This window comes from Meles meles, chromosome 17 (genome assembly GCF_922984935.1).
Source record: "Meles meles chromosome 17, mMelMel3.1 paternal haplotype, whole genome shotgun sequence".
Lineage (NCBI taxonomy): Eukaryota > Metazoa > Chordata > Mammalia > Carnivora > Mustelidae > Meles > Meles meles.
The window spans coordinates 54,378,044-54,391,954 of NC_060082.1; the positions used below are offsets into that span (position 1 = coordinate 54,378,044).

Consider the following 13,911-nt stretch of genomic DNA (forward strand, 5'->3'; position numbering starts at 1 on the left):
CATGGTGGTTGTTTTGATGGTGATGATGATGGTGATGTGGTGATGATGATGGTGGTGGTGGTGGTGATGATGGTGGTGATGATGATGATGGTGATGATGGTGGTATTGGTGGTGGTCATGGTGTTGATGGTGATGATGATGGTGGTGATGATGATGGTGGTGGTGGTGGTGATGGTGGTGTTGATGGTGGTCATGGTGGTAGTGGTGGTGGTGGCTGGTGGTTGTGATGATGGTGGTGATGATGATGATGGTGGTGGTGTTGATGGTGGTCATGGTGTTGGTGGTGGTCATGGTGGTGGTGGTGGTTGTGATGATGGTGGTGACGAAGGTGATGATGATAACAGTAGCGGTGACAGAAAGCTCCACTTCAGCTCCACTGCTGAAGTAGTTATTATCGTGTGCTGTGTGCGCAGTTCAAGACATGATCTCATTTATGCTCCTCACAGCCTGTGGGAGATGGCTGTACGCATCATCCCCATCTTACAGATGAGGAAGTTTTGACGCTCTGGAGGCTCAGCAACGTGTATGGAGTTATTAAGACAGTGCGTGCAAACGCTGTGAGAGGAACGGACTTCACGGCCTCTTTTCCTTCTGTCCAACCACATTTCATTTCCTCCACATCATCCATCGCATTGGAACAACTAACAGACTCCCTTGAAGCTGGAAAGTGAATGGTAGGGTCAGAATTCACTCAAGCAATTGGTCTAAGCTGATGGAAATCGAACCTTGGCTCTGTTTGCTGGCATTCTGTTGCTCAAGAAATGCCATAGATTCCTCCCGTGAACTTGCCCTTTAGAACCTCATGGAGCTAAGCTGATGAAGTCTTTGTTCTCCTCTGAAGGCACGTGCATTTGCAAACGTCCTGTAGAGTATGTGGGTCCTTTAAGCAAGGACATGTCTGGTTTTCTAGTGAAGTTAGAGTCAAAACTTTTGTTACAGATTTTGGTAGGGTTGTGGCAAGGATTGATCTGTGGTCTCGTTGAGGAGACAGCCAGCTGCGGTGGGAACATCGGCACAAGAATGCCTTTGGAAATTAAACATTGCAATGAAAACATTCTTTTGAAGGCAGATTTCCAGGTGTGCTGTAAACCGTTCTAAGCTGTAATTGAAATATAAAAGAATATTTCAAAAGCAGTGATCTATTTTTTGGTGATTGTTGTGCTAATCCTGAAATCCTAGCATGAATTAATGTAAAGACAGGATTGGATGCATAAAAGTTCCCGTTTTAATCATTTAGCACATTGTTCAAAACTAAACTGGTTGAGGTTTCACGTCTAAGGGTGAAAATCTCACTTTCATCTATCAAATCCCACCATAATCTGCCAAGAACAGCCACCAGGGGCTCCTGTGGCAGCTGTGAAGACATCCTTCCATTCTCAAAGCTTGATGCGGGGGAGAGGTTTGCTGCAGTTCATGTATAATGAAGTGGGAGAGGCCGATGTTTTTCAAAGTACTTCGTAAAACTCAAAATGAGTGAATCCGTTTTCTGTTAAACTCTGGAACTGGTGTGTGGAAATAGCCTACAGTGTGGAAGCCTTCAGCTGGCAGAAGGTTTTGTCTTAGGAGGTGAGTAATAAGTTACTTTGCAGCAGGTGCAAGAAATGTGTTTGCCTTTGCCAGCGTGTTCCGCGTGAGACGGTGAGGCGCTCAGAAGGCATGGGAAAGGCAGCCAACACTTGCCCCCACCCGCCCCCACCCCCTACCAAACACAGGAGCACCGGTACCTACGTGGTCCAGCGGTAACCGTGGATACGATACTCAGTGTAGACTGTGTGCGTGTGCTTTCTTTGAGCTTGCCCCAAAGTTAGAAAGTCAAAGCTGGATCCTCGTGTGTGAGCTGGGAGACCAGATGCGGCACGAGGTGCTGGAGTCTTGCCCCCCACAAGCCGAAACTGATGCTCTTTTACCTTTTTATCTAGACGCACTACTTTGGCCTTTGGTTTCTCAGCAAGAGCCAGCAAGCACGATGGGTGGAGCTGGAGAAACCTCTGAAGAAACATCTGGACAAATTTGCTAATGAGCCTCTGCTTTTCTTCGGAGTCATGTTCTATGTGCCAAATGTGTCATGGCTGCAGCAAGAGGCCACAAGGTAGGTGCATTTCTTCCTGAGTTCCGTGTAAGGGTGTGGATTAACCGCGAGGCTTCAGACGAAGTCGATGAGCAGGTTGATGGAGGGGTGCGTAGGTGTGCAGGGGGGAGGAGTGGGGAGCTGTTGGGGATTGTTTATCGGTTGCTTTGCAGCTTTAGAATTGTGGTTTGAATCCGTGGTGCTCATAACCCCAGTCAGTCGCTGTGATGCTAATAAGGTAGCAGGGATCCTGAGGCTGAATGAGGTTGAATGTGGTGTCCAGCCGTGTAGAAGCATCCGTTGGAGACTGTGGGTAGAAAGATGTGCCAGGATTTCATAAAGAATTAACCACCTCGTACTTGTTTGGTCTACCCTTTCCCTTAAAAAGCTCCCAAGGAAAATGTAGCAACAGATTTTAGATTTGAGAAAGTAATTGACGATGGGAGCAGAGTTGAGGAGGATGTTGAGAGGGCAAGAGTTTTGCTTGTCCTTGGTCACAGAAGAAGGGACAGGAAGCCATTGGTGGAGAGGAGACCTGGGATGGGGCCTCCCCTCCTGCTCGTGGGCTGTTTTCCCTCGAAGAAACCACCTGCCATCCTTGAAATGGCACTTTTCCCTCAACTATAAAGTGAGGGATTTCCTGTGTTTCTCAAGTTCTGCTAAGTGTGCAGTTCCATGAATGAAACAGTTGGTGCTGGCTGGGGTTAGTACAGTTCCCTTATTGGTCAGAGTTTTCCATTAAAATATGCAGAGGGGTCGTATCTCCTCATGAAATGGTTCTTTCTGGTAATAAAGGAAATTGAATTAACCCTCTCTTTCTCACCTTTTACTTGGATGATGGCATTTGGAGTACTTGGGAAGCAATGCTAGTGACATCCTGAGAAGGAAGGAACAGTCTTGACTACTGCACGTGTTTCTTAGATTTTTAAACTTTTAAGACAAGGAAGCACTTAAAATTTTTATATACATTTTATGGTGATAGTTGGCATCTTTTTTTTTTTTAATCAAAAACTACTATTAACTAGAAGCTCTTTCTGTCAGCAGAGGCCATGAAATAGCTCACAGCCTCATCCAGAAACCCATGTTCAGTCTCCCAAGTGTCACTCGTTAGAAGCGCTGTGCGCCATTTTCAAGTTTGTTCACTTACATACGTTCCTTCCCAGGCAGGAAGTTATTCACTCCTCAGAATGGGACCGTTTTCCCTGGCTTCTCAGTCCTCCTTGAGTACCTCACACAGGGTCGGGAGGACGGCGTTAGCCTCAGACTGTGAAATGCAAGGCGGTAGGTAACGAGGATGAAACATGGTCTGTGAGTTCACACATCTGGGGCAAAGTTCAGTCTATAAGAAAACAACGAAGTGTTGCTGCTCTGGACAGGGTCCAGAACATTCTTCTGTAAGGACTGTCGTTGAGGAAGAGCCGTTGAAGTAACTGTGAGGGACTCAGCAGTTGTACTTTATGAAGCTGAAATAGGTTGGTTAAGCTTAGAAAAATGAAGACTTGCAAGAGAGCCGTAGCTGCCTCTGGAAACTGGAAGACTCTTGTGGGAAGGAAATTCTATTAGCGCTGCAGCACAAAATTTGGGCCCATGATAAGTGACGTACAAGGAGTTGAAAGACTTTGGTTATTTGATTCCACACAGGAACTCTCTTTCTAATAATTTAAGCCATAAAAAGGTGGAACAAGCAGACTTACAAAAGGGTGAGTGCCCTGGTTTCAGTGGCGTGGCACTAACTGGACAGACGGGGTGGTATCTTGGACAGGAGACCCCCCACGTTGCGTAAGGTGTTGGACTAGATCGGTGGTTCTCAAACAGACCAGGGCCTGCTCTATCATGATTACCTGAAGCATTTCCTATAAATGTGGTTCTACGGCTGTAAGAGAAGTCTGAATCGGGATGTCTGGGGCTAGGGATCGGGAGAATATATGGTTTAAAATAAACAATATTCTCAGGTGGTTCTGATACTCATCCAGACTCGGTAATTAACAAAATAGTTAACCTCTAAAGCTCGTTACAGTTTTAGATTTTCCTAGTAAGTAGACTTCATGCCATGTTATGACTGTCAATATTTGCATTCACAGGCTGACACAGATAGTGTTTAAATCTGAAAAACTGATGTGCAGAGTAAGAATTATGATGGTAGGGGTTGTTGAGACTGGAGATCAGGATGGACTTCTTTTTCTTTAGCGTATTCTTTTTGCTCACCTGGTTTGGTTCATTTCACATGAGTTTCGATAAGGAGTGAAGGAAACCTTTCCCAACCCAGGATTTTGAAGCAAACTCTGTTACTGTCTGAGCAGCTCAGCTAACAAAGAAAATAAAACTTGAAGGATATTTTTAGACTTAAACTCGGAAGCAAACTGTGTAGATGTGAGGCACATCCCTGTCTTTATGTAAAGGATGTCTAAAGCTAGGGGGTAGGTTTGCATGAGGCCTTGTGGGGTTTTGTTTGGTTGTTTTTTTTTCCCCATCATTGCAGAAATTTTTGTTTTTCCAAGGGACCCACTAGAATGTGCCAACAGATGTCACAGCAAGTGAAAGACTTTAGCTGGGGCGATGAGGAAATAAGAGAGAAGTTGTTAAGTACAGAAAGGAAAATTGATGGAGAAAGGAGAGAGAGAGAAGGGCATATCCTTGGGAAGTGACGCAGGTGTGATTCAGGAGACGTATCCTGCGTTGTGGGCGTCCGGACTAGATAAGAGCACAAAGGAGACCTGGCCTGGTCTCTAACACCAAACCCAGGAACCCTGAGCATTTTCAAATGGGATTATGACCAACAAACAAGCCGAACTCAGGATGAAGGCTATGCATGGTCATTAGGAGCTGGGAATCTGAGCCTTCTTGGGAGGTTTTAGAAGCATTGGGACCCGAACTGGATACTGAAACTGTCCTCCAGGCAGAGCAGCAGAGGAAGAAGCGGCTGTGGTGGTAGGGCAGCATTCCAGAGGAATGTTTCACAGGAGGCCGGGGCAACGCTCATTAGGAGCAGCTAGTGACTAATTCTTCAGCCATTCGCTGCTCTCCCGGTTACCAGACATCTCAGGTGGAGCTGTGCCTGGGCATCAGGGAGAGCACCTGGGACCTGCCACTCCGAGGTGGAACAGTTAGTCTTTGTGATGCCCTGCAGAGTAAGATATTTGCATAGATTAGAAATGGGAGTCTGTCTTTCATTGTGGGCAGCCCGTTGGAGGAGGCAGCCATTCAACCATCTGTGCTTAAAAAATAAGCCTTTGTCTGAAGCCAACCAAACTTGTTTTCACCCAACATATGTTTGCAAGGGTTTGGCCACTTCTATTTGGGAATAAAACAGGTTCTATAGCATTAGGAGGGTCCAGCCTTTTCTGCTTTCTGAATAAGGGCAAAGAGTTTAAAATAAGTACTCTGGTTGCTTTGGGGGGGGGGCGGTGTATATGAACCCACATTTATGAAGACCCATAGCAGTGGAAGGAGGATGTATTTATTTATTTATTTTAAAAGTTTTTATTTATTTATTTGACAGAGATCACAGGTAGGCAGAGAGGCAGGCAGAGAGAGAGGAAGGGAAGCAGGCTCCCTGCTGAGCAGAGAGCCCCATGCGGGGCTTGATCCCAGGACCCTGGGATCATGACCTGAGCCAAAGGCAGAGACTTTAACCCACTGAGCCACCCAGGTGCCCCAGGAGGACGTATTTAAAAGTTGTCTATTTCATCTCTTATCCTCAGACAATCCCGCCCTTAAAAACTTGCAGGTTAATAGACTAGGAACAGCATAACAAAAATTTGAGAATGATCTTGATTGTAAACTATCTCAAAAAGTGATTAACTTTATTAAAATTACAAGGGACAGATTTTTTAGGCTAGAAAATTGAAAATGATCACATCCAGACTTTTTAAAATTAGAACATTGAGAAGCTTTGCTTTTTTTTTTTTGACATTCATTTTGACATACTGCGTTTCATCTCATCTCCTGGATGTGATTTTTGAAGAGCAAATCTCTTCATAAGAGAAGGACATCTTCCAAGATGCTGTGATTGAGTTGGAGAAGAATGGACAATTCAGGCCCTCCCTTTAGGTGATAATTGAACAAGAAGACGAAAGAGATCAAAAGGAGAACACACACAGGAGTCCACATAGAAGGAAAAAAAATCTCTTGATATTCTTACAGAAGTATGAAAAAGCTGAGACAAAGGACACACCAGTAGACAGATGGAAGATGAGTCATGAAACTGTAGGCATTACAGAGATTAAGACCAGGGTTTGTTAACCCCACTGCAAACTAAGACGCATTACCTTGGGGCTTTGAAAATGTCAATTTTCCCACTTTGGATCAAATGACTCAGGGGATGGGACCACCATAATTTTTTCCATGTTGCTTTGTCTCTCCAGCTCCTTTCTGCCGGCTTCTCTGTTAAGTAGAGGGACTCTTGCTCGCGGTTCCCTTTTCCCCATTATGTTCTCCTCCTGACTCAAAGGAAAGATTTTTGTAATGTGTTTTAATGATTTGCATAGCAACGGGCTCCGTATAAACACGGGGTTTTCAGATTTTTCTGGACACAGAAAGAGAAAGGATGGTTGGTGAGAGGTGGAGAAACCCTCCGTCAAACAGAAGGATCCTTAATAACAGCGAGGGGAAGCCAGAAAGCTCCTGGCTGAGGTGACTGCTTTTAGTTTAGGGCTGGGGTTTTTCCAAGTCTTTCTGCAGTGAGGAAGTACCTATATAGTGCTTTTAGTACTAGAACACTTCGAAGAGAGTTTTGGTTTTTTTTTTTCCAGGGCAAATCTAGATTTCACAAGCTACTGATGGTATGCCACAGTTTCTAAAATTTTAATTGCTGGACGTTTTCCTTTTACCGAAACACGTCTGTCTTTGTATCACTCCCTGGTGAATGGTGCGTTTGCACGGTGCCAAGGAGCTTCTGCTTGTCCTAATGAAGTCAGGCAACCTTTGCTTCCTACCCAGGACAGGTCTGTAGCCTGCATGTTCAGGAGGTGCTGTCTGCCGTCCTAGAGGCAAGTGCTGTACGGAAGCAGAGCCCCCCGCTCTCACCAGCACAGTCACCCCCCTTGCCAAGGACAGTCTTAGCACATCTGGTACGTCTGGCGGCCTCTCCGTGGCTGTGGGCTCTGTTCCAAGCTCCCTTGCTCGAATGGGTGCTGCCTCTGTTTTCTGCACTTCTCGGCCTCCGTGGGTCTCCCTCCTTTCCAGGCTCGCAGTTCTTCCGTCTCCCTCCCATCTTCTCTCAAGTTCTGGACGAGGAGGCTGAATTCTAGCCTGTCAGTTACACCTGCCAGTTATTATCATCGGAGGGACTTAAAAAGTACTTCATCTCTGCTAGGTCCCGGGGAAGGGTTCTATGTTAAATGGGGTTCCTGTCTGGGAAACACTTATGGGACAGAGTGTCATTTCACTAACTGGGAATAGATGTCCACATTGGAAACCGCACCGTTTAGGTTTCATAAAGGGGGGGGGGGGGTGCATTTTTTCGTGATGGTGCGTGACAGGGGAGTGAGGTTGTTACATGTGCAGACTGTGATGGGGGCCCGTGGCGTATTGATGGCAAAGCCAGGGATGAAGCCTTACATCCCCGAGAAGGCCAGAATGGTGTTTTGGTTTTGTGTTGTTGTTTTCTGTTTTGTTTTTAAACTAGGTTTCAGGAAGTAGTTCCAGTGACCTTACAGAAGCTTTCTTCACCTCCCCTTTCTCGTAAATACCGATGCTTTTCCCGGGGTAGGCTCTTGCAATGTGCCTTGAGTGCTATTGTAAACAAGTCAGCCCTCAACCAATGTTTAAAGTGTCTCTTTTAAAAGCTCTAATTATGGTAATGTTTCCATTTCCTTTTACAACACCATTTATTTTGTTCCTCCGGTTCTTTGGGTTCTTTTATTATTTTGAAATGTCATTTTAATGGCTATTTAAAGTTTACCCGTGGGCTGGGAAATAGGGACTCCCTTCAACTCAGACTTAAGATTCCGTGTGAGTCCCCCGTAGATAATATAATTTGCTGAGAAAGGCAGATCTTCCTCCGGCCAGCTCCAGCTGGTGAATGGGGACTTGTTTTCTCTCTCTCTCTCTCTCTCTCTCTCTCTCTCTCGCTCTCTGTTGATGCTTGAGAATGGGGTTGTTTCTGCCAGATATTTTAGATATTTTAAGATGCCGTTGTTCCTGGGATTTAACCTTGAACGTTATTCTGTGTGGGTGATGTATTGTTTGATGAGAGGAGAGGAAAATGTCTGTAAAGAGCAGAGCGGTCTCCAAGGGAAGAACTGCTCCCCAAAGGAAGATTACTTGATGAAAATGTTAGTTGCCATTTGCATTATTCTGCATTTCTGCCGATAGGAAGCACCTGTTCTGTGTCAGGCATTTTGCGAGTTGGTGGGCGTGTAAGAACCAACACATCTTCACGATTCCCCCTCTTCTGCAAAGAGCGGGGTCTCCAAGCAGTTTTTAGTTCATTTCCATGTATGTGATTTATTGCTGTTAGAGTTCATCCTTAAAGCTAACTCTGCTGACCCTGCTTGCTTCCTGGGGAAGGCCTCACTGTTTCGGAGAAACCCCGAGAGCCTGGCAAGTGTCTTGCACAGGCCAGCTTCATGGGCCTGTGACGCGGGCGACTGGTTGCCTGGCCCTGAGCTCAGAAAGACCCCATGCTTGGGTTAAAGCTCTGCTATGGCCCTTTTGAAATTCTCAATAATTTTTGAACCACGGATTCTGCATTTTTATTTTGCACTGGACTCTGAATTATGTTGCCAGTCCAGCCTGGGAGAGCCTCCTACTTCTAGCTCAGTTCATTCTCTTCTTTTTGTTTTGATGTTACCTTAGGATTTGTTCCCGGTCCTGGGTGGATCTGAGTCTACTGTTATGGGCGTGATCAAAGAGAAAAAGTAAATAATAATAATAAAAAAAAAACCTTCGTGGAACAAAAATAAAGTGCTCACTATTTATGCAAATACGAAAATACAAACGTGGCCCTGGTAACCATTTCTGTTCTTAGACCTGACTCACGGGAAAATCCTGCACAGTCCGGGAGCTGTTATAAAATCAATTTAATTTCCTGTAGGGAAGCTGATTGATTAGTGTATCTCATTCTTCATCTAGGATTTCTTCATATTTTACTGTGAAGATGACTCTGCGAAGTTTATATGTTTCTTAATTAAATCAAGGGCACCCCTTAGCCTCTACTTAATTGTTGGTCTTCCGAATGCAGGGGGTGGGGCGTGCCTGCTTGCCCCCACTTCCCCCTCCCTGCTCCAGGAAAAAGATGGAAGACATGCCAGAAGTTGTTAGCTATTTAGGCAACCCACTGCCATTAGAACAACAAAGTGTAGAAAAATAAAGTAGAGTTAACCCTTAAACATAATCTTTGTGGCTTTTTAAAAAGTTCTTTCCCTTTAAGGAAGAGAAAACAAATAGTAATAAAACTTCAGTATATTTTAGTATTCATTGTAGGTGTCCTGTAATGCATGGAAAAATGAGATTTTTAAAAAGATTTTATTTATTTATATGACAGAAAGAGACACAGCGAGAGAGGGAACACAAGTGGGGGAATGGGAGAGAGAGAGAGGTAGGCTTCCCGCCGAGCAGGGAGCCTGATGTGGGGCTCGATCCCAGGACCCTGGGATCATGACCTTAGCCAAAGGCAGATGTTTAATGACTGAGCCACCCAGGCGCCCTGAGATTTTTTTTTTTTTTAAGATTTTATTTATTTGAGAGAGAGAGAGAACAGCAGCTGGGGAGAGAGAAGGCAGAGGGAGAGAGAGAAGCAGGCTCAGGTTCAACCCCAGGACCCCAGGATCATGACCTGAGCTGAAGGCAGACAGTTAACTGACTGAGCCACGCAGGTGCCCAGAAAAATAAGATTTTCAAAAGGAAATACATTGGAAGCATCATTCATGATTCAAAAGAAGCTCTGACATCTGATTTTTACCCTTTGTAAAGCAAGATATGCTCATGTATGTCTTAATCATGAGTAAAGCAGAGTTTCCCCAAAATAGATGAAATAGTATACCTTAAAAAGCCTTTGCTTTTAAAGTGTTAAAATGATCTCATCTGTAATCCTGTAGTTAATGTGTGTTTGTCAGTATTTGATGATCTATCCTGAACTTTTCAAAAGCAAACAAGGATCGTGTTCCTATTAAGCCATTTTGAAAATAACTTAATTTCTTAAGCAAGGGTCTTATTTGCAGTCTTTGTGTATTTCTAGCTTTCCAAAGATAAATGTATTCACTTGTTCATTCGCTCAGTCGATTCCAAATAGTTCTTTATCAGAGTTACATTGCGGAAGACTGAGAAAGATTCCGTATTCGACCCAGGGGCTATCAAAGATTTGGAATCGAGCATGAACCCAAATTTTAGCATATTCTATTTTTTCAGAAGCCGAGTAGAACATGCTGATCCCACACAGCAGTGTTTACCTTCAGCCGGGGGGTGGAGAGAGGAGAAAACAAACAGAAGCTATGGGAAGAGGTGTTTGGTCATGCCAAAGCATGCCAGCTACGCTCTATGAAATTTTAAAGACATCCACTTCCTTATGAAGGATTCTTCGGATTCGTAGGGGTATCATTATAATGGGTGGGATTACCAACAGTGTGGTAGTTTGAAAATGGGTTTTTGAAAATCTTGGGAGGAGAGGGAAGCCCAGGGAGTAGAGGTTTTAGAATCCTTTGCTCTATCTTTTTCCCGGACTCTCAGGGCTGGGACCTTAGGTTGGGGTCGAATGGGTGTGGAGGAGGGGAAGGAAGAGACAGATGTCGTGTTTTCACACATGACGGAGACCCACAGGCCTGAGCAGCAGCAGGATCTGGAAAGCACAGAAGCCTTCATTGTGCCTTATGGTAGAGCTGTTGTCTGACCCCATACTTGGCTTCCAGACCTCCTCTGTGGGGTTCTGTGCAAGAATGTAGTTTGCATTCCATCACGTGATACAATTTAATAACGACGCTGGCCAGCATTTGTGTGTGAGGTGCTGCGCTAAGTATCTTTAGCCATTATCTTTTTCAGTCCTCACCAGAACCTATGAGTTGGCGCTATCATTATCTTCTGAAAAAGGATTGTTTTCCTAACAGAAGTTTTCTTACTAATAAGTAGAGATTTCATCCATCAAATAAACTGACTTTTATGTTACATTGCCTGCAAAGTACATCCGTCCATATGTCCCCATACTCCCCAGAGTGACGGGGTTTAATTTTTACTGGAAGTGTCAAAAAAGAATTCCTGTGAGGCGAGAGGAGGTAAGCTGCTGCCGTTTGGGTGGATTCTGGTCTCCCAGTAGGTTTTGTTTCACCTGGACCCTTTTCTAAAAAATCGAACTTGGATGCCTTACGTGTAGTCATGCGCTCTGCAGTTTGTCCCACTTCCCGCCCTGCCCACAGTGTTATGGTGGACATTCACTCCTTCCTGTGACCTGACTGGTCCTGTAGGCATGTAGACTGTGGCCACCATCCGTGTAACGTGAAGGACTTCTCAGTACTTGGGTCAACACATACCTTTTCATTGGCCCAGTTGGCTTTATGCCACTCGGCGTCTCACCGTCTAAATCCTTTGGCTACCTCTGGAGACTGTAGCTGGATATGGGAGGATCATTTCCTTGAAGCCCTCATTTGAAAACTTTGTTTCTGTGTAAAATCACTCCAGGGTGCTAGATTACATGGCCCTGTACTTTCTGTTATGGAGATGTAGCTCAGATTTTCCAGATTTTTCTCCTTATTGCTTTCAGCATCTGCCTCATTCATAAAGGGTTCCATCCAGAAGAAAGGTGCCGAATGCTCTGTAGGCCAACAGAAAAAAGTCACCAAGATCTCAAACGTGGTCTGTTTGAGAAAGTGTAGTTTTTCTTCTCTCAAGACAGACCAAGCTTTACTAGAATTGTAGTTTATACCTAAGCACAGCATCTCACACATTAGAGACCAGTTGCTTCATTTTGCAGATGAAGAAGCAGAACCAAGGAGATAAAGGGACTTTGCCCGTTGTCACACTTGGCCCATCGACAGGGCCTGACTCTTCATGAGGTGCTCGGATGGTTTTAGGTGAACCAAGCAGGCAGACATAGCAAAGCCCATGGATGGGATTTGTGTAAACTTCCAGAAACCCTTGCCCATCTTCCTCTCCCTTGCCCTGCAACAGCCGAGACACACTGGAACTGGAAGAGATGAGTTTTGTCCAAGGGAAGGAAATAGTTCAGACAGAAGAAACAAAGAGCAGAAGAAAACAGGCACTTCTTTGAATGGAGTCATTTAAATAGTGAGCATTATGTAGAGGTTGGAACGAAGATGGGTTTTATTTAATGTTTTTATCAGTCATCTGCAGCCCTGGGCACAGAGGGAAAGTGCCAAGCTTTCAGATGACACTAAGCCCTTCAGAAGAGTGGAAAATTGAGACATTGGAAATAAACAGTAGAGAGGTGTCAGCCGGTGTCAAGTTACCAGGTGCGACTATGGAATAATGATCCTCCTTTCTGGTGCAGTTTGGGAAAGCAAGTGGAGCGGGAGTCATCATGGGGGGACATGTTGCAACATGTTTCATTTTACCCCAGCCGAACTCTTTCAAGGTCAGCCCGTCAATCTTCGCCTGCAGCTGGGGAGAGAGAGTAGACGGCTCGCCAGCATGAGAATGTGTTACTGTTATTCAGGGCAAAGCCCAGCAAATTTTATGTAAGTTGAACTACAAGCAAGTCAGAAACATGATACTTTAATAGAAACTCATGGAGATAAAGCAATGTTAGAAACACATGTTTTTTGACCAGGACAGATGTTGTGAAGGAGGTAGTCCAGACATTTATGAAGATAACTAAAGCACGAAACCGGTAGATCTGAGGAAAACTGGGAAAGTGCAGTAAATTGGATCCTCATCCTAAATGACCAACTGTGGATCCTGATGGAAGAATTCGAAGGCAGGTTATTATGTCTGCCAGGCTGTGTCGTGTATTTAGAATGATGGATGGAATCAGCAAAGACTGGTGTTTGGTCCAATCTTCAAAAAAAATGGGGGGGGGGATAAAATGTTGTTCAAAAACAAAACGACTTTAGAAGCAGCACAGACCTGTAGTCAGAAGACCTAACTCTCAGGTATTTGTTTCTTGGTCAGGCCCTGTAAGTCCCCAAAACTCACCTTCTGTGTTTATTGTCAGGAAATGATATTGGCACAGCTTCAGAAAACACCTATCAGTGTGTTCAGTGCATAGTAGATATCCAGATGTTTGTTTTTTTAAATAAAAAAAAAGATCTGTTAGGAGGTAGTGACAGATTGCTGTGTCCTTCAGGAAGCTGTTGCAGGTAACATAAGAATCACCTGGCCAAATCAGTCCTGGCCCACACCACCTGGAAAAAACCAGGGAGGTGCATTCTGGGAATTGTTGTTCAGCCTAGCCAAGTTGAAACATTGCAGAGCCACCAAAGGGCTTCGTACATAATTCATGATTAGTAGAGTCCAAATCACCGTTCAACGCTGTTGCATCCGAAGTTGGTACTGACTCGTGAGTTCCGGAAGACAAAATTACTCTCAAAAGGTAAAGGTTTTAATGTGGTTAAAGAGAACTTCAAATTTGTCCTGTGTTTTCTTGGACACTGCGTGAAGATAGAGTTGCAAAAACTCATTAAACAAAAACTGTGTTGTTATCATAAATACCTACTTCCCAAGGAAGTTCTCCATCCTCACCCCACTCCCACGTGGGGGAGCAGATCGGATCCAGAGGGCCCAGGCTGGTCCTCTCACTGTGCCGACATTCTCTGATGAGCGTGAGCGAAGAGGGTAAGGCAGGCCTGGCCTTGCAGCTTCACAGATGGTCAGAGCAGCTGCTCGGGGTCTTGAAGCCAAGTTGAGCTGCAGCAGGAGGGACCAGGCTGACCTGATGCTAATCTTGCAGTCCTTGT

The 13,911-nt window shown here is 44.8% G+C and overlaps 1 protein-coding gene across 3 annotated transcripts in view; it reads left to right on the forward strand.

Annotated features, from left to right (window-relative positions):
• The window catches only part of PTPN14 (protein tyrosine phosphatase non-receptor type 14), a 177,373-nt gene that overhangs the window by 80,107 nt on the left and 83,355 nt on the right, over positions 1-13,911 (forward strand). For all 3 annotated transcript variants that reach the window (XM_045982491.1, XM_045982492.1, XM_045982493.1), the window contains exon 3: positions 1,920-2,089. In XM_045982491.1, the coding sequence (XP_045838447.1) occupies positions 1,920-2,089 (170 nt within the window). The remainder of the gene's footprint in view (positions 1-1,919; positions 2,090-13,911) is intronic.